At 46.8% G+C, this 20050-nt stretch overlaps 1 protein-coding gene across 1 annotated transcript in view; it reads left to right on the top strand.

The window, feature by feature from the left end:
* Positions 1 to 20050, top strand: part of ADGRB1 (adhesion G protein-coupled receptor B1) — an 819205-nt gene that overhangs the window by 488649 nt on the left and 310506 nt on the right. Inside the window, 3 exon segments of the mRNA XM_077490484.1 lie at positions 6086 to 6172; positions 6175 to 6228; positions 19721 to 19799. Coding sequence (XP_077346610.1) covers positions 6086 to 6172; positions 6175 to 6228; positions 19721 to 19799 — 220 coding nt within the window.

The raw sequence follows: 20050 nt of genomic DNA, 5'->3' as shown, positions 1-20050 counted from the left end.
TCTGTCCTATGTCCTATTGCCATAATCCCCCATAGAGGTCTGTCCTATGTCCTATCACCGAGATTCCACATAGAGGTCTGCCCTATGTCCTATCACCGAGATTCCACATAGAGGTCTGCCCTATGTCCTATCACCAAGATTCCACATAGAGGTCTGTCCTATGTCCTATTGCCATAATCCCCCATAGAGGTCTGTCCTATGTCCTATCACCGAGATTCCACATAGAGGTCTGTCCTATGTCCTATCACCGAGATTCCACATAGAGGTCTGCCCTATGTCCTATCACCGAGATTCCACATAGAGGTCTGCCCTATGTCCTATCACCGAGATTCCACATAGAGGTCTGCCCTATGTCCTATCACCAAGATTCCACATAGAGGTCTGTCCTATGTCCTATCACCAAGATTCCACATAGAGGTCTGCCCTATGTCCTATCACCGAGATTCCACATAGAGGTCTGCCCTATGTCCTATCACCAAGATTCCACATAGAAGTCTGCCCTATGTCCTATCACCAAGATTCCACATAGAGGTCTGTCCTATGTCCTATCACCGAGATTCCACATAGAGGTCTGCCCTATGTCCTATCACCAAGATTCCACATAGAAGTCTGCCCTATGTCCTATCACCAAGATTCCACATAGAGGTCTGTCCTATGTCCTATCACCGAGATTCCACATAGAGGTCTGTCCTATGTCCTATCACCGAGATTCCACATAGAGGTCTGTCCTATGTCCTATCACCGAGATTCCATATAGAGGTCTGTCCTATGTCCTATCACCGAGATTCCACATAGAGGTCTGTCCTATGTCCTATCACCGAGATTCCACATAGAGGTCTGTCCTATGTCCTATCACCAAGATTCCACATAGAGGTCTGTCCTATGTCCTATCACCAAGATTCCACATAGAGGTCTGTCCTATGTCCTATCACCAAGATCCCACATAGAGGTCTGCCCTATGTCCTATCACCGAGATTCCACATAGAGGTCTGTCCTATGTCCTATCACCAAGATTCCCCATAGAGGTCTGCCCTATGTCCTATCACCGAGATTCCACATAGAGGTCTGTCCTATGTCCTATTGCCATAATCCCCCATAGAGGTCTGTCCTATGTCCTATCACCAAGATTCCACATAGAGGTCTGTCCTATGTCCTATCACCAAGATTCCCCATAGAGGTCTGCCCTATGTCCTATCACCGAGATTCCACATAGAGGTCTATCCTATGTCCTATCACCAAGATTCCCCATAGAGGTCTGTCCTATGTCCTATTGCCATAATCCCCCATAGAGGTCTGTCCTATGTCCTATCACCAAGATTCCACATAGAAGTCTGCCCTATGTCCTATCACCAAGATTCCACATAGAGGTCTGTCCTATGTCCTATCACCGAGATTCCACATAGAGGTCTGCCCTATGTCCTATCACCGAGATTCCACATAGAAGTCTGCCCTATGTCCTATCACCAAGATTCCACATAGAGGTCTGTCCTATGTCCTATCACCGAGATTCCACATAGAGGTCTGTCCTATGTCCTATCACCGAGATTCCATATAGAGGTCTGTCCTATGTCCTATCACCGAGATTCCATATAGAGGTCTGTCCTATGTCCTATCACCGAGATTCCACATAGAGGTCTGTCCTATGTCCTATCACCGAGATTCCACATAGAAGTCTGCCCCATGTCCTATCACCAAGATTCCACATAGAGGTCTGTCCTATGTCCTATCACCGAGATTCCACATAGAGGTCTGTCCTATGTCCTATCACCGAGATTCCATATAGAGGTCTGTCCTATGTCCTATCACCGAGATTCCACATAGAGGTCTGTCCTATGTCCTATCACCGAGATTCCACATAGAGGTCTGTCCTATGTCCTATCACCAAGATTCCACATAGAGGTCTGTCCTATGTCCTATCACCAAGATTCCACATAGAGGTCTGTCCTATGTCCTATCACCAAGATCCCACATAGAGGTCTGCCCTATGTCCTATCACCGAGATTCCACATAGAGGTCTGTCCTATGTCCTATCACCAAGATTCCCCATAGAGGTCTGCCCTATGTCCTATCACCGAGATTCCACATAGAGGTCTGTCCTATGTCCTATTGCCATAATCCCCCATAGAGGTCTGTCCTATGTCCTATCACCAAGATTCCACATAGAGGTCTGTCCTATGTCCTATCACCAAGATTCCCCATAGAGGTCTGCCCTATGTCCTATCACCGAGATTCCACATAGAGGTCTATCCTATGTCCTATCACCAAGATTCCCCATAGAGGTCTGTCCTATGTCCTATTGCCATAATCCCCCATAGAGGTCTGTCCTATGTCCTATCACCAAGATTCCACATAGAGGTCTGCCCTATGTCCTATCACCGAGATTCCACATAGAGGTCTGCCCTATGTCCTATCACCGAGATTCCACATAGAGGTCTGTCCTATGTCCTATTGCCATAATCCCCCATAGAGGTCTGTATTATGTCCTATCACCAGGATCCCTCATCAAGGTCTGTCCTATGTCCTATCACCAAGACTCCACACAGAGGTCTGTCCTATGTCCTATCACCAGAATCTCACACAGAGGTCTGTCCTATGTCCTATCACCAAGACTCCACACTGAGGTCTGTCCTATGTCCTATCACCAGAATCTCACACAGAGGTCTGTCCTATGTCCTATCACCAAGACTCCACACTGAGGTCTGTCCTATGTCCTATCACTAAGACTCCACACTGAGGTCTGTCCTATGTCCTATCACTAAGACTCCACACTGAGGTCTGTCCTATGCCTTATTGCCAAAATACCACATAGAGATCTGTATTATGTCCTATCACCGAGATTCCACATAGAGGTCTGTCCTATGTCCTATTGCCATAATCCCCCATAGAGGTCTGTATTATGTCCTATCACTAGGATCCCTCACCAAGGTCTGTCCTATGTCCTATTACTAGGATCCCACACCAAGGTCTGTCCTATGTCCTATTACTAGGATCCCACACCAAGGTCAGTCCTATGTCCTATTACTAGGATCCCACACCAAGGTCTGTCCTATGTCCTATTACTAGGATCCCTCACCAAGGTCTGTCCTATGTCCTATTACTAGGATCCCACACCAAGGTCTGTCCTATGTCCTATTACTAGGATCCCACACCAAGGTCTGTCCTATGTCCTATTACTAGGATCCCACACCAAGGTCAGTCCTATGTCCTATCACCAAGACTCCACACTGAGGTCTGTCTTATGTCCTATTGCCAAAATCCCATATAGAAGTCTGTCCTATGTTCTATCACCAGGATCCTACACAGAGGTCTGTCCTATTGCCAGAATCCCCCATAAAGGTCTGTATAATGTCCTATCACCAGGATCCCTCACCAAGGTCTCTCCTATGTCCTATCACCAAGATCCCACACCAAGGTCTGCCCTATGTCCTCTCACCAAGATCCTACACGGAGGTCTGCCCTATGTCCTATCACCAAGATCCTACACGGAGGTCTGTCCTATGTCCTATCACCGAGATTCCACATAGAGGTCTGTCCTATGTCCTTTTACCAGGATCCCACACCGAGGTCTGTCCTATGTCCTATCACCAGGATCCCGCAGCAAGGTCTGTCCTATTACCAAGACTCCACGCAGAGGTCTGTCCTATGTCCCATCACCAGGATCCCACATAAAGGTCTGCCTTATGTCCTATCACCAAGATCCCACATAGAGGTTTGTCCTATGTCCTATCACCAAGACTCCACACAGAGGTCTGTCCTATGTCCTATCACCAAGATCCCACACAGAGGCCTGTCCTATGTCCTATCACCAAGATCCCACACAGAGGCCTGTCCTATGTCCTATCACCAAGATCCCACACAGAGGCCTGTCCTATGTCCTATCACCAAGATCCCACACAGAGGCCTGTCCTATGTCCTATCACCAAGATCCCACACAGAGGCCTGTCCTATTTCCTTTCACCAGCATCCCACCAGGAACATCACATCTACGTATATGGCCAAAAGAATGAGGTCACCTACCTATGTGACCAAAACTCTGAGGTCACCTAACCATCACACCTACCTATATGACCAAATGTAGGAGGTCACCCAACCATCACACCTAACTATATGGCCAAAACGATGAGGTCATCTACCCATCACACCTACTTATATGGCCAAAATGATGAGGTCACCTGAACGTCACACCTACCTACAGTATATGGCCAAAAGTTTTAGGTCACTGACCAGACCATTAAACCAGTAGGCCAAAAATATGAGGTCACCAACCTGTCGCACTTTCCTATATGGCCAAAGGTATGAGGTCATCTGACCATTACACCTGCCTATATGGCCAAAAGTTTGAAGTCACCAACCAGACCATCAAACCTACTATATGGCCAAAACTATGAGGTCATCTAACCATCACATCTACCTATATGGCCAAAAGTATGAGGTCATCTGACCATAACACCTACCCATATGGCCAAAGGTTTAGGGTCAGTGACCAGATCATCAAACCTACTATATGGTCAAAACTAAGAGGTCATCTTATAATCACGCCTACCTATATGGCCAAAAGTTTGAGGTCACCAACCAGACCATCAAACCTACTATCAGAACTGTGAGGAGGTTACCTACCCATCACCCCTACTTATATTGCCAAAAGTCTGTGGCCATCTGTCTACCACACCTGCCTGTATGTCCAAAGGGATGACGTCACTCGACCCTCATACCTGCCCATATGGCCAAACATATGAAGACACCTAACCATCACAGCCACTATTTGGCCAAAAGTTCAAGGTCACGTGACCATCATACCTACCTATATGACCCAAGCTCTATAATAATGTCCATGGTTTTGGAAGGAAATGTCCAACAATCTCGTATAGGTGCGATGGGTCCAGTGCCCCCAAATATCTGGCCATATAGTGTAAATGTAAAACAATGGGTTTATTTTAAACAAAGAAACACGCACATTTGGCCCGAAGACCATCTGTTCAGCCACCTCTCTGCTCAATGGTTTATAATGATCATCCTCTTACTGCTGAATGTCTTCCCTGTGCTCTGCTTCTCCGGTAAGCTTCCTGCAAAGCCCCAAGTGCCTGCAACATGTCAGACTGACAGCCAGGGTCGTCTTTAATGTTGATTGGACCCTGGGCAAAACATTTCTTGAGCCCCCCCCCCCATGCAATTTCACTCTCACTTCTCTTGAGACATACAATAAATAGCAGCTAGACTTAAAATTTTACTGTATCAGATCAGGCAGCAATTGCGATTGTTGCCAGAGGTTACAGCATATCATTACTGCTTACTGACTGGTGCTTAAGGTTACAGCACACATTACGGCTCACTGATTAGTTTGCTAGAGGTTACAGCACATGAATTCTGCTTGTTGATTGGTTTCTAAAGATTACTGTACAGTATTACTGCTCATTGATTGGCTGCTAGGGGTTACAGGCACATAATCTCTTCACTGCAGAGGGCATGATATACATATGAATGCCTCCTTTATTTACATATCAATGCCACCGGCCACTGCTATTTACATATGAATGCCAGTTATTTACATGTAAACACAGGGTCTGCAGGTGAGTCATCTGTACACAACAATGAGGCAGAGCTGGGCAGCATTAGTAGCAGCACTTCACACTGAGATATCGGGACACAGCACAGGACTAAAACTTCAAAAGAACAAGGGAATTTTAAACTGGGGATTTTTGGCAAGTATGAGGCAGCTGCTTTGGGCCCCACAACAATGGCAGGGCCCAGGGCAGCTGCCCCTTAAAGACGGCCCCGCTGACAGCACTGTGCAGAATTCTCCACCAACAACCTGATGTATGTTTTGCAGAGAATTATTGGAAGAATATATTGCTTTCAGCGTGTTTAACTAGCAGTGTACAATATAAATTTGAGTGTATCTGGAAAAAAATTTTTTTTTATACTTTAGCACTGTCAGGAAGCCCTGTGAGAAGCCTACTGAAAAGTGTCCAAAAGCTGAACAAGGGTCCATCAAAAGAGCTGTTATATATATATATTCAAACAAACCGGATGCATTCTGAAAGCTCCCTGATCTGACTGGCAATTTTTATTTATTTTTTTCGTACAGTATTGAGCATCTACAAGCGCCAGGCGACCAATCCCAGCGACATTAGCTTCCCCATGAAGGGCTGGCGAGGGTTGGTGGAGTGGGCCAGAGCGCGGAAGATAAAGTCTCCATTTCCAAGAACTTTCTGTCAATGGAGGACGCAGGTAACGTAATCCCCGGCTCGTAACGTGACCCTGTCATACAACGTGGAAAGGCGTGGTCTGGTTAATTAGGGTTTGCACCTACTTTAGCCATAAGAAGACCTCAGCCGTTCCCTCAGAAAATCGATAGTGTTTGTATAATTATCATTATTAGCTCAATGCATTAATACAATCCTTCCGCCATTCATTCGATGAGAGTAATCTCATCAAATCAAATACTGCAAACCTAAGACCCTCCGTTCGATCGATCTGGGAGCTCTCGATTGAACTTGGCTCCACCGCCGCTCTCGTTTTATGACTTGTCGGAAATTTTGTCCTTCACTTCTGATCACTTTGAGCAAATAACCATGTGCGTTATGGAGAATTGATCCTATACAGATCGATTTACTGAAACGTTCATTATCAAAACGATCTTTTACATTTTTATAACCGTTAGATTGTATTAGCAATCAACAGTGATATTTGTTGAGAATCAATATTGAATCCATGATGAATGGCTTTGGTTGTGGTTGCTCATATCTAGATCAATCATGGATTGCTATGTTTATGGCCAACCCTGGTCTCCATAGACTGAAATGGTGGATTGTGTTTGGTTGTTATGGGTTTACCACTGATAGGTGGCGCCGGTGCACCTGAGTGCAGTGGTACCTTGGTCTTCCCCAGAGCACCCCCCCCCCCCAAAGGTATTATGGCCACTGGGCTGCTCTGCTTTGAGATGCCACCAGGATCGCACCCACCAGTGGACAGTGGAATAGGCAGGCTACAATGAGAACACAGAATGAGGCAAGCGGGATAGTCAGGTTCAGGCAGAGGTTGAGGCAGGCAGCATGCAAGGATATTCAAGTTTTAGGTGAAGGTCAAGACAGGTAAGGATAGTCAAGTTTTGAGGTGATCGTCAAGGCAGGTAGATAGTCAAGTTTTGAGGTGAAGGTCAAGACAGGCAAGGATATTCAAGTTTTGAGGTGGAGGTCAAGGCAGGTAAGGATAGTCAAGTTTTGAGGTGAAGGTCAAGACAGGTAAGGATAGTCAAGTTTTGAGGTGGAGGTCAAGGCAGGTAAGGATAGTCAAGTTTTGAGGTGGAGGTCAAGGCGGGTAAGGATAGTCAAGTTTTGAGGTGGAGGTCAAGGCGGGTAAGGATAGTCAAGTTTTGAGGTGGAGATCAAGGCGGGTAAGGATAGTCAAGTTTTGTGGTGAATCTCAAGGCAGGTAAGGATAGTCAAGTTTTGAGGTGGAGGTCAAGGCATGTAAGGATAGTCAGTTTTCAGGTTGATGCAGGCAAGGATATTTGGTTTTCAGAAAGAGGTCAAGGCAGGTGGTAGACATAGATTGTCAAATTTCCAGGCAGGGATAGTCAGTTTTCAGGAAGAGGCTGAAGCAGCCGTCAGGTAAGGATAGTCTGTTTTTAGGCAGGGGTCAATGTAGGCGCCAGGAAAGGATACTTACATTTTTAAACAGGGCTCCAGGCAGGCAGAAAGCGAGGGGTCGACAGTTTTAGGCGAAAGTTGAAGCAGGCAGCAGGAAAGGATAGTCAAGTTTCAAGCCATGGGTTGAGACAGGTGGCAGGTAAGGATAGTCAGTTTTCAGGCCAAAGTTGAAGCAAGTGGCAGGCAAGGATTCTAGGCATTTCTAGGCAGAGGTCAAGGTAGGTGGAAGTAAGGATAGTCAGTTTTCAGGCAGAGGTCCAGGCAAGAGCCAGACAAAGATCGTCAGTTCTCAAAAAGAGGTAGAAGCAGGTAACAGTCAAGGATAGTCAATGTTCAGGCAGAGGTCAAGGCAAGCGGCAGGCAAGAATAGCCAGTTTTGAGGTAGATGTTAAAGCAGACAGCAGGCAAGGATAGTCAGTTTTCAGGTAGGGGTCGTGGCAGGTAGCAAGCAAGGATAGTCCTTTTTTCAGGTAGGGGTCGTGGCAGGTAGCAGGCAAGGATAGTCAGTTTTCAGGTAGCGGTTGTGGTAGATAGAAGGCAAGGATAGTAAGTTTTCAGGTAGGGTTCATGGCAGGTAGAGGGCAAGGATATTCAGTTTTTTGGTAGTGGTCGTGGCAGGTAGCAAGCAAGGATAGTCCCTTTTTTCAGGTAGGGGTCGTGGTAGGTAGCAGGCAAGGATAGTCAGTTTTCAGGTAGAGGTTGTGGTAGATAGAAGGCAAGGATAGTCAGTTTTCAGGTAGGGGTCGTGGTAGGTAGAAGGCAAGCATAGTCAGTTTTCAGGTAGGGGTCGTGGTAGGTAGCAGGCAAGTATAGTCAGTTTTCAGGTAGAGGTTGTGGTAGATAGAAGGCAAGCATAGTCAGTTTTCAGGTAGGGGTCGTGGTAGGTAGCAGGCAAGGATAGTCAGTTTTCAGGTAGAGGTTGTGGTAGATAGAAGGCAAGCATAGTCAGTTTTCAGGTAGGGGTCGTGGCAGGTAGCAGGCAAGGATAGTCAGTTTTCAGGAAGAGGTCAAAACAAGTAACTGGTAAGGATAGTCAGTGTTTAGACAGAGGTCAAAGCAGGCAGCAGCCAAGAATAGCTGGTTTTCAGGCAGAAGTTGAGTCAGTCAGAAGGAAAGGATAGTCGGTTTTCAGGCAGAGATCGAAGCAGACAAAGATAGCCAACTTTCCAGGCAGAAGTTGAGACAGGTGGCAGGCAAGAACAGTCGGTCTCCAGGCAGATATCAAGGCAGGTGGCACGCAAGCATAGTCAGGAACAGGCAGAGTCGGGAAATCTGGGTCAACAGCAGAAATGACAAAAGTCAGACTAGCACTCTCATAGGGTAGCTGTCATGAAATCACAGCCATAAGGCAAGGAGTCTAAATACTGCCCTTGACATAGGCTTTTGAAAACAAAAAAGCCTACAGCACCTGGTATTCCCAAGGGTTCACCCATCTAAATGCTAACCAGGCCCAGCCCTGCTTACAAACACATTTAGGGTGATGTGGCCGTGGACAACTGCCACTTGAGCCCTCAACCTTCTTCAAGTTGTGTCTGAAAAGCTGGTGCCTTGGTCAAAAAACAAAAAGCCTACAGCACCTGGCTCTCCTAGGTGGTCTGTCACCCAAGGACTAACCAGGGTCACCGCTGTTTAGACTCCGAGCGCTGACATGTTATGTATAGGGGGGGGGGGGGGGGCGACTGATGGCTCTGTGCATGCCCACAATCAACCGTGAATATATAAGCCCCCCCCCCTAAATTAGGAATAGGAAACATTCCGACGGAATCTCCGACCGTGTGTACAAGGGCTAAGAGGCGTGTATAATGTGAAGCCTGTTATACAGTCATCCTCTAGATTGGGGGTCTCCAAACTTTCTAAACAAAGGGCCGGTTTACTGTCTTTTAGACTTTAGGGGGGCAGACATTGGTGTCATTGGCAGGAATAGTGCCCCATCATTGGTATCATTGGGAGAAATAGTGCCCAATCATTGGTGTCAGTAGGAAGAATAGTGCCCCATCACTGGTGTCAGTGGGAGGAATAGTGCCCCATCACTTGTGTCAGTGGGAGGAATAGTGCCCCATCATTGGGAGAAATAGTGCCCAATCATTGGTGTCAGTGGGAGGAATAGTGCCCCATCACTGGTGTCAGTGGGAGGAATAGTGCCCCATCACTGGTGTCAGTGGGAGGAATAATGCCCCATCATTGGTATCAGTGGAAGGAATAGTGCCCCATCATTGGTATCAGTGGGAGGAATAGTGACCCATCATTGGTATCAGTGGGAGGAATAGTGCCCCATCACTGGTGTCAGTGGGAGGAATAATGCCCCATCATTGGTATCAGTGGAAGGAATAGTGCCCCATCATTGGTATCAGTGGGAGGAATAGTGCCCCATCATTAGTATCAGTGGGAGGAATAGTGCCCCATTATTGGTATCAGTGGGAGGAATAGTGCCCCATCATTGGTATCAGTGGGAGGAATAGTGCCCCATAATTGGTATCATTGGGAGGAATAGTGACCCATCATTGGTATCAGTGGGAGGAATAGTGCCCCATCATTAGTATCAGTGGGAGGAATAGTGCCCCATTATTGGTATCAGTGGGAGGAATAGTGCCCCATCATTGGTATCAGTAGGAGGAATAGTGCTCCATCATTGAGGTCAGTAGGAAGAATAGTGCCCCATCGTTGGTGTCAGTGGGAGGAATAGTGCCCCATCACTGGTGTCAGTGGGAGGAATAGTGCCCCATCACTTGTGTCAGTGGGAGGAATAGTGCCCCATCATTGGTGTCAGCGGGAGGAATAGTGCCCCATCATTGGTATCAGTGGGAGGAATAGTGCCCCATCATTGGTATCAGTGGGAGGAATAGTGCCCCATCATTGGTGTCAGTGGGAGGAATAGTGCCCCATCACTGGTGTCAGTGGGAGGAATAATGCCCCATCATTGGTATCAGTGGAAGGAATAGTGCCCCATCATTGGTATCAGTGGGAGGAATAGTGACCCATCATTGGTATCAGTGGGAGGAATAGTGCCCCATCATTAGTATCAGTGGGAGGAATAGTGCCCCATTATTGGTATCAGTGGGAGGAATAGTGCCCCATCATTGGTATCAGTGGGAGGAATAGTGCCCCATAATTGGTATCATTGGGAGGAATAGTGACCCATCATTGGTATCAGTGGGAGGAATAGTGCCCCATCATTAGTATCAGTGGGAGGAATAGTGCCCCATTATTGGTATCAGTGGGAGGAATAGTGCCCCATCATTGGTATCAGTAGGAGGAATAGTGCCCCATCATTGGTGTCAGTGGGAGGAATAGTGCTCCATCATTGAGGTCAGTAGGAAGAATAGTGCCCCATCGTTGGTGTCAGTGGGAGGAATAGTGCCCCATCACTGGTGTCAGTGGGAGGAATAGTGCCCCATCACTTGTGTCAGTGGGAGGAATAGTGCCCCATCATTGGTGTCAGCGGGAGGAATAGTGCCCCATCATTGGTATCAGTAGGAGGAATAGTGCTCCATCATTGAGGTCAGTAGGAAGAATAGTGCCCCATCGTTGGTGTCAGTGGGAGGAATAGTGCCCCATCACTGGTGTCAGTGGGAGGAATAGTGCCCCATCACTTGTGTCAGTGGGAGGAATAGTGCCCCATCATTGGTGTCAGCGGGAGGAATAGTGCCCCATCATTGGTATCAGTGGGAGGAATAGTGCCCCATCATTGGTATCAGTGGGAGGAATAGTGCCCCATCATTGGTGTCAGTGGGAGGAATAGTGCCCCATCGTTGGTGTCAGTGAGAGGAATAGTGCCCCATCATTGGTGTCGGTGGGAGGAATAGTGCCCCATCGTTGGTGTCGGTGGGAGGAATAGTGCCCCATCATTGGTGTCGGTGGGAGGAATAGTGCCCCATCGTTGGTGTCAGTGGGAGGAATAGTACCCCATCGTTGGTGTCAGTGGGAGGAATAGTGCCCCATCATTGGTGTCAGTGGGAGGATAAGGACAAGCAAAGGGCCGGATGTGGCCCCTGGGTCGCAGTGTGAAGATCGCCACTCTAGCGGGAGACTTTCCATCTGAAGTAGTCATGAAAACGTGTAAATAATGAGAATGATTTGTAACTAAACATGATAATAATAACACGACACGGACTCCACAACCGGCGCGGCTCCCATTACTTCCCAGACAAGTCATAATATTTCCATTTGCGGGTAATTCATCGGAATCGGCGCCCTCCTTGAAGTGTGTCGCTGACGGCACGGACGTGGAGTGTTTTTTTTTTTTAGGAAAATGAGCTTTTAGGGAGATTGAACCATGTGTGGGTGAGGATGGGGGGAGGGGGGACTGGAAAGGTCGTCATTAGTCCTGTGACGGGAAGGCAATGCCGCGGCCCATTACTTCCACTTTCACCGCTGTTAGTTCGGATTTTCTGCCTGCGAAATGCCAGCTGCACCCACCCGCTGATCTCATAATGTCTCCCGTTCTGGTGCCTAATGCTCCATGCGCTGGCAGTCCAAGGCAGGGGGGGGGGGCGCCCAGCGAGGGGTTAAACGGGAATCCGCACCCCGGAAAGGAAACGACCGCGAGGCTCGCTTGGTGCAAAATGGCCGACGCTTTCCTCTAAGGCTCAACGTTGGTAATGCGAGCCTTCCGCCCCCGGGCCGGCTAAGTGGTTACCACTCTGCAGGCCTTGCAGCGGCATTGGGGTCCCGGGGGCATGGAGAATTGGAGGGTCCGCTTAAGATTTTTTTTTTCGAAGGCGGGCAGGGGACATTGCTGCGCGTCTGGTGTGCGTTTTTACGCGCATTCCCCGCATGTCGCGTTTGGGGCAGCCGGTCCGTTTCAATGGGCCGCCCTGCCTGCAGGAAAGAAGTCCGAGAGGCTTTTTTTTTTTTTTTTTTTAAATAATGCTTCACCAAACCCAGTGTTGCTGCGGCACCATGCGATTTGGCGTGCGCAAAAACGCCTGTATTTACATAAGAATTAAGGGCACCCCCCTCCCCTAGATGTCAATGAAGTGTGACCGGGCCCCCCGATTTCCCCCCCCATAGACCCCCTCACCTCTCTATGGTGCAAATTGTGTAGTCAGGTAGACGCGTGCAATTCGTTTTCGGTTCGAATACAAATTCGGACACATTTTGTGTTATTCGGATGTATCCAAATCTCCGAATGAAATAGTAACGAATTTACGTTGAAATTCGTTTTGTTTTATTTGTTTTCTAATGAATTCCAAATTTTCGGACCAATTTTGAATTCTGTGTGAAGAATAGCTGATTGTTAAAGTGGAATTCCACCCAGAGGTGGAAGCTCCGTTTAACTGCCCCCCGCCCGGTGCCACATTTGGCACCTTTCAGGGAGGAAGGGGGGAATGGGTACTTGTTTTTGGCAGGTACCCTTTACCACTTCCAGGAGACTGCGCTGCGTTGGCGTCCCTCTGAAGTTCAGCCCCCTCCTTCCCCCCCCCCCCCCCCCGGTGCCACGTTTGGCACCTTTCAAGGAGGAGGGGGGAACGGGTACTCATCTTTGGCAGGTACCCTTCACCACTTCCAGGAGACAGTATCACGGTGCCGTCCATCGGAAGTTCAGCCCCCCCCCTCCGGTGCCACATTTGGCACCTTTCAGGGAGGAAGGGGGGAATGGGTACTTGTTTTTGGTAGGTACCCTTTACCACTTCCAGGAGACTGCTCTGCGGTGGCGTTCCCTCGGAAGTTCAGCCCCCTCCTCCCCCCCCCCCGGTGCCACAGTTGGCACCTTTCAGGGAGGAGGGGGGAACGGGTACTTGATTTTGACAGGTACCATCCCTTGGGAGTTCATCCCCCCCCAACCCCCCCCCCCCCGGAGCCACATTTGGCACCTTTCAGGGAGGAGGGGGGGAACGGGTACTCATCTTTGGCAGGTACCCTTCACCACTTCCAGGAGACAGTATCACGGTGCCGTCCATCGGAAGTTCAGCCCCCCCCCCCCTCCGGTGCCACATTTGGCACCTTTCAGGGAGGAAGGGGGGAATGGGTACTTGTTTTTGGTAGGTACCCTTTACCACTTCCAGGAGACTGCGCTGCGTTGGCGTCCCTCGGAAGTTCAGCCCCCTCCTCCCCCCCCCCCCGGTGCCACATTTGGCACCTTTCAGGGAGGAGGGGGGAACGGGTACTTGATTTTGACAGGTACCCTTTACCACTTCCAGGAGACTGCGCTGCGTTGGCGTCCCTCTGAAGTTCAGCCCCCTCCTCCCCCCCCCCCCCGGTGCCACGTTTGGCACCTTTCAAGGAGGAGGGGGGAACGGGTACTCATCTTTGGCAGGTACCCTTCACCACTTCCAGGAGACAGTATCACGGTGCCGTCCATCGGAAGTTCAGCCCCCCCCCCCCCCTCCGGTGCCACATTTGGCACCTTTCAGGGAGGAAGGGGGGAATGGGTACTTGTTTTTGGTAGGTACCCCTTACCACTTCCAGGAGACTGCGCTGCGTTGGCGTCCCTCGGAAGTTCAGCCCCCTCCTCCCCCCCCCCCGGTGCCACATTTGGCACCTTTCAGGGAGGAGGGGGGAACGGGTACTTGATTTTGACAGGTACCCTTTACCACTTCCAGGAGACTGCGCTGCGTTGGCGTCCCTCTGAAGTTCAGCCCCCTCCTTCCCCCCCCCCCCCGGTGCCACGTTTGGCACCTTTCAAGGAGGAGGGGGGAACGGGTACTCATCTTTGGCAGGTACCCTTCACCACTTCCAGGAGACAGTATCACGGTGCCGTCCATCGGAAGTTCAGCCCCCCCCCTCCGGTGCCACATTTGGCACCTTTCAGGGAGGAAGGGGGGAATGGGTACTTGTTTTTGGTAGGTACCCTTTACCACTTCCAGGAGACTGCTCTGCGGTGGCGTTCCCTCGAAAGTTCAGCCCCCTCCTCCCCCCCCCCCCGGTGCCACAGTTGGCACCTTTCAGGGAGGAGGGGGGAACGGGTACTTGATTTTGACAGGTACCATCCCTTGGGAGTTCATCCCCCCCCAACCCCCCCCCCCCCCCGGAGCCACATTTGGCACCTTTCAGGGAGGAGGGGGGGAACGGGTACTCATCTTTGGCAGGTACCCTTCACCACTTCCAGGAGACAGTATCACGGTGCCGTCCATCGGAAGTTCAGCCCCCCCCCCCTCCGGTGCCACATTTGGCACCTTTCAGGGAGGAAGGGGGGAATGGGTACTTGTTTTTGGTAGGTACCCTTTACCACTTCCAGGAGACTGCGCTGCGTTGGCGTCCCTCGGAAGTTCAGCCCCCTCCTCCCCCCCCCCCCGGTGCCACATTTGGCACCTTTCAGGGAGGAGGGGGGAACGGGTACTTGATTTTGACAGGTACCATCCCTTGGGAGTTCACCCCCCCCAACCCCCCCCCCCCCCCCCCGGAGCCACATTTGGCACCTTTCAGGGAGGAGGGGGGAACGGGTACTTGTTTTTGACAGGTACCCTTCACCACTTCCAGGAGACTGCCCCGCGGTGCCGTCCCTCAGAAGTTCAGCCCCCTCCCCCTCCTTCCCCCCTCCCCACCGCCGGGCCAATTAGAAAGCACAGCTTCACGCATTATTCGCAGTTGGGAACCAGCTGTGTGAGGGCGAAAAGGCTTCACTGACGCTTTCCCTTACCATCAATGGCGGCAGCCGCACCCAAGAGCCGATGGGGAAAATGGGCTGGGCTGCCGACATCGCGGACAGGTTAGTGTCCCGATCATAAAAGTCGGTAACTACTAGACACGTGCAATTCGTTTAGTTGCAAATTCGTTTTTTTCTAACAAGTTTTCGACAAATTCCTTAATTCGGAAATATCCGAATTAACGAAAAACCTGTTTAACAAACTTTTCCGAATCTTCGAAAATCCGAAAATTTTAAAACTGGAAAATCAGAAATAATAACTAACTAATAATAACTTAACTATAACTAACTATTAAATTATAGGTATTGGAATTTCCTTTCAAATTTGGCTGTTAGTGAACGTAAGGAATAAAAATGTATCCGAAGTTACGAATTATCCGAAATAACGAATACCGTATCTAAACGAATGGAATGTAACAAATTCATAATAATAAATAACATTAATAATAATAGAACCTTTTTATTATTGTTATTATTTATTATTAATTTGTTACTTTACATTTGTTTAAATGCTACATTCATTACTTTGGATAATTTGTAACTTCGGATAAATTTGTATTTCGTTGCAATCACTAACAGCCAAATTTGAAATGAAATTCCAATACCTATAATTTAATAGTTTAGTTGTTGTTAGTTAGAAAATCTGAAAATTATAAAGAATAACTAATAATAACTAATTATTAAATTATAGGCATTGGAATTTCCTTTCAAATTTGTCTGTTAGTGAATGTAACGAATACGAATTTATCCGAAGTTACGAATTATACAAAGTAACGAATGTAGCATTTAAACAAATGGAACGTAACAAAATAATAACAAATAATAATAAAAAGGTTTTATTATATTAATGTTATTTATTTATTATTAATTTGTTACTTTCCATCTTTTAGATACGGCATTCGTTATTTCGGATACTTTGTAACTTGGATACAATTTGTATTCCTTACAATCACTAACAGCCAAATTTGAAAGGAAATTCTAATACCTATAATTTAATAGTTAGTTATTATTAGTTATAAAATCCGAAAATTATAGTAACAAATGCTGTATCTAAAGGAATGGAACGTAAAAAAAATTCATAATAATAAATAACATTAATAATAATAAAACCTTTTTATTATTATTTATTATTATTAATTCGTTATGTTTCATTTGTTTAAATGCGACATTCGTTATTTCAGATAATTTGTAACTTTGGATAAATTCGTATTCGTTACATTCACTAACAGCCAAATTTGAAAGGAAATTCCAATACCTAGAATTTAAAAGTTAGTTATTATTAGTTAGATGGAAAATCCGAAAATTATAAAAAAAAAATAACTAATAATAACTAACTATTAAATTACAGGTATTGGAATTTCCTTTTAAATTCGGCTGTTAGTGAATGTAACGAATACGAATTTATCCGAAGTTACAAGTTAAATAAATGTCGCATTAAACAAATGAAACATAACGAACTAATAATAATAAATAATAATAAAAAGGTTTTATTATAATTAATGTTATTTATTATTATGAATTTGTTACGTTCCATTTATTTAGATACAGCATTTGTTACTTCGGATAATTTGTAACTATAATTTTTGGATTTTCTAACTAATAATAACTAACTATTAAATTATAGGTATTAGAATTTCCTTTCAAATTTGGCTGTTAGTGATTGTAAGGAATACAAATTGTATCCAAGGTTACAAAGTATCCGAAATAACGAATGCTGTATCTAAAAGCTGGAAAGTAGCGAATTCATAATAATAAATAACATTAATAATAATAAAACCTTTTTATTATTATTTATTATTGTTAATTCGTTATGTTTCATTTGTTTAAATGCGACATTCGTTATTTCGGGTTAATTTGTAACTTCGGATAAATTCGTATTCGTTACATTCACTAACAGCCAAATTTTAAAGGAAATTCCAATACCTATCATTTAATAGTTAGTTATTATTAGTTATATGGAAAATCCGAAAATTATAAAAAAAAAAACTAATAATAACTAACTATTAAATTACAGGTATTGGAATTTCCTTTCAAATTTTGCTGTTAGTGACACAAATACAAATTTATCCGAAGTTACGAACTGTCTGAAATAAACGAATGGAATGTAACAAATTCATAATAAAAAATAACAATAATAATAATAAAACCTTTTTATTATTATTATTTATTATTAATTTGTTACGTTCCATTTGTTTAAATACGGCATTTGTTACATCGGATAAATTCGTATTTGTTACATTCACTAACAGCCAAATTTGAAAGAAAATTCCAATACCTATCATTTAGTAGTTATTATTAGTTAGTTATTCTTTAGAATTTCCGGATTTTCTTTCTTATTTTCGAATTTTTGGATTTTCGAATGTTCGCATTTCAGAATTTTCGGATTTAGGAATTTACAAATTGCGATCATAACGAATGACCCAAAAAACACATAAAATAAAAAAAACGAATGAAACGAAAACGAACACATTTTCCGGCAGTGCGCATGTCTAGTAACTACAGTATTTGTAGCTGCTGACTTTCAATTTTTAATTCTTTTATGGGGGGGGGGGGGGGGCGGAACTGCTTTTTATGGAGTGGGCCGTAAGCCGGCCACCACGTCCTTAACAACCGATGACTCATCAGCTGTCGGCGGGCTTCCCCACTGACAGCTAAAATGTAAGCAAAATAATGTCAAAACAATAGCAAAGTCAGGATAAAAACAGGGGGGGTTCCCCCCTCAACCCCCCCCATCAATACCAGGCCCTTATCTGAGTATGCAACCCAGCAGACCAGGAAAAGGGGGGAAGGGGGTGAGTGAGCTCTGCCCCCCAACCCAAAAGCACCTTCTTGTCCCCATGTTGATGGGAACAAGGGCCTCTTCCCTACCACTCTGGGCGGTGGATGTGGGCAGTGGTAGCCCGTTCATATGGGGTGCAGGGGTGCCGCCCCCTAATCCATATGTCTGGCCCCCTAATCTACATGCAGGGCGCCGGACGCATGGATTCAATGGGTTTCATTGTTTTAGAAGCACATGATTAGACCTGAGGTGCTAATAGGCTTCAAAAAAGGGTGGGCTCGGGGCGCAGAGCGCTGCACCCCGACCCCACCCAGTTGTGTGACAATAGTGGATTAATATTCGCTATTGCCTTCCTGATTCTCCTCTCGGCCAATCAGGAAGCGGCTCGTGAGACCTGATTGGCCCTAAGGAGAAGCGATCGTATTGGCTGCCGTGCCGAGGGAAGGAGGCTGCCGAGAAGGAAGCCGCCATGAAGTCCGAGATGCGGGGTAAAGTCGATGAGGAGGAAGCCGTCGCCGAGCAGGAGAAGATGCAGGAAAGAGCCAAAGGAGGGGCAAATTTTACAGCACCAGCCGCCACTGGTTGTGGTGGTCTGCTTGGGGGGGGGGCTTATCAGAATCTGGAAACCCCTACCCATTCGCCAAAAAGTGTACAAAGTGAGTAAAGACACAACACAAGTTTTGACAATTCCTTTATTAAAAAAGAAAAAAAAACAATGTCCCCCCGATGTAGATCCATCCTCAATCGTGCTACCCTCCCGCGCCACCGGACCCGAAAGAAAAAAAAACTTTCGGTCTCACCGCAGGCTCCCACCAACTGCCTGCTCCTCCATCTGACATTTCTAAAATAACGGAGGGGTGGAGTCACCAGATGACGTAATCTGGTGACCCCGGGCCCCTGGTGATGTCACTGACCCCGGGGCATGCTGGGTCTTCACAACCAGATATTCTTCACACAGAGCTCACATTGGTCCAAAAATGTGGAATTTTCTAGAAAATGAATAAACTAAACTAAACGAATTCCGAAACGAATCGAAGAAACAAAATTAGTAACATAAAAAATCTATCTGAAATGAAACAAAACTTTTTCCGCTCTGCACATGTCTATTGTCAAATGAGTTACATTTTCATCGCTCCTCTTTGGCAATCCAAAAAAATAAAATAAAAAATCAATAAAGCCAAATCCACCCAGGAGAGCCGCATTGCCTTCCCCCTCCCTTCTATCTCCCTTCCCCCTCCCTTCTCCCTCCATTCCCCCTCCCTTCCCCCTCCCTTCTCCCTCCCTTCTCCCTCCATTCCCCCTCCCTTCTCCCTCCATTCCCTCTCCCTTCTCCCTCCCTTCTCCCTCCATTTCCTCTCCCTTCTCCCTCCCTTCCCCCTCCCTTCTCCCTCCCTTCTCCCACCATTCCCCCTCCCTTCTTGCTCCCTTCTCCCTCCATTCCCCTTCCCTTCATTCCCCCTCCCTTCATTCCCCCTCCCTTCTCCCTCCCAAGGCACCACTCACTGGCTGCGTTCACAATGTCTGCCGCATGTGCTAACCTTTCCCATTGAAACATTCATTCCCCCCACCCCACCCCACCCCCCTTATCTACTGCCACCAAGTAAAAACTTATTAGCCCCCGGATGAGTTATTGGCCTCTGTGGGCTTTGATGCAGCTCCAGGACCCTGCACTGGTTCCTAATGAGTTTTTTTTTTTGTGTGTTACAGACTCCGCAGATGATTCCGCCATGTTTGTGATTGGAACTGTGCTGTACAGGAACTTGGGAGGATTCCTAACCCTGCAGAGGTGAGATATCGGCCCCCTCTTATATTCTGTTCTGATAGATTTCTAGAAATGGATACAAAAATTCAGGTAAATCTTCAATTTCATGATTTATCCCAACCCATGCAAAAAAAAAAAACTGTACAATTAGAAGCATACAATTCTCTACGACTGGAATACCAAAGTGGGGAATCCTCTGCAAGCCGGACGCACCCGTGTGGAAATTCTCCAAATCATTATTAACTACCACAGTGACAATTCTTCCAGTCCAGCCA

Source organism: Lithobates pipiens, unplaced genomic scaffold (genome assembly GCF_037356315.1).
Source record: "Lithobates pipiens isolate NorthernLeopardFrog02 unplaced genomic scaffold, aLitPip1_a1.2 Scaffold_19, whole genome shotgun sequence".
Lineage (NCBI taxonomy): Eukaryota > Metazoa > Chordata > Amphibia > Anura > Ranidae > Lithobates > Lithobates pipiens.
This window is presented reverse-complemented; position numbering and strand designations above follow the sequence as displayed.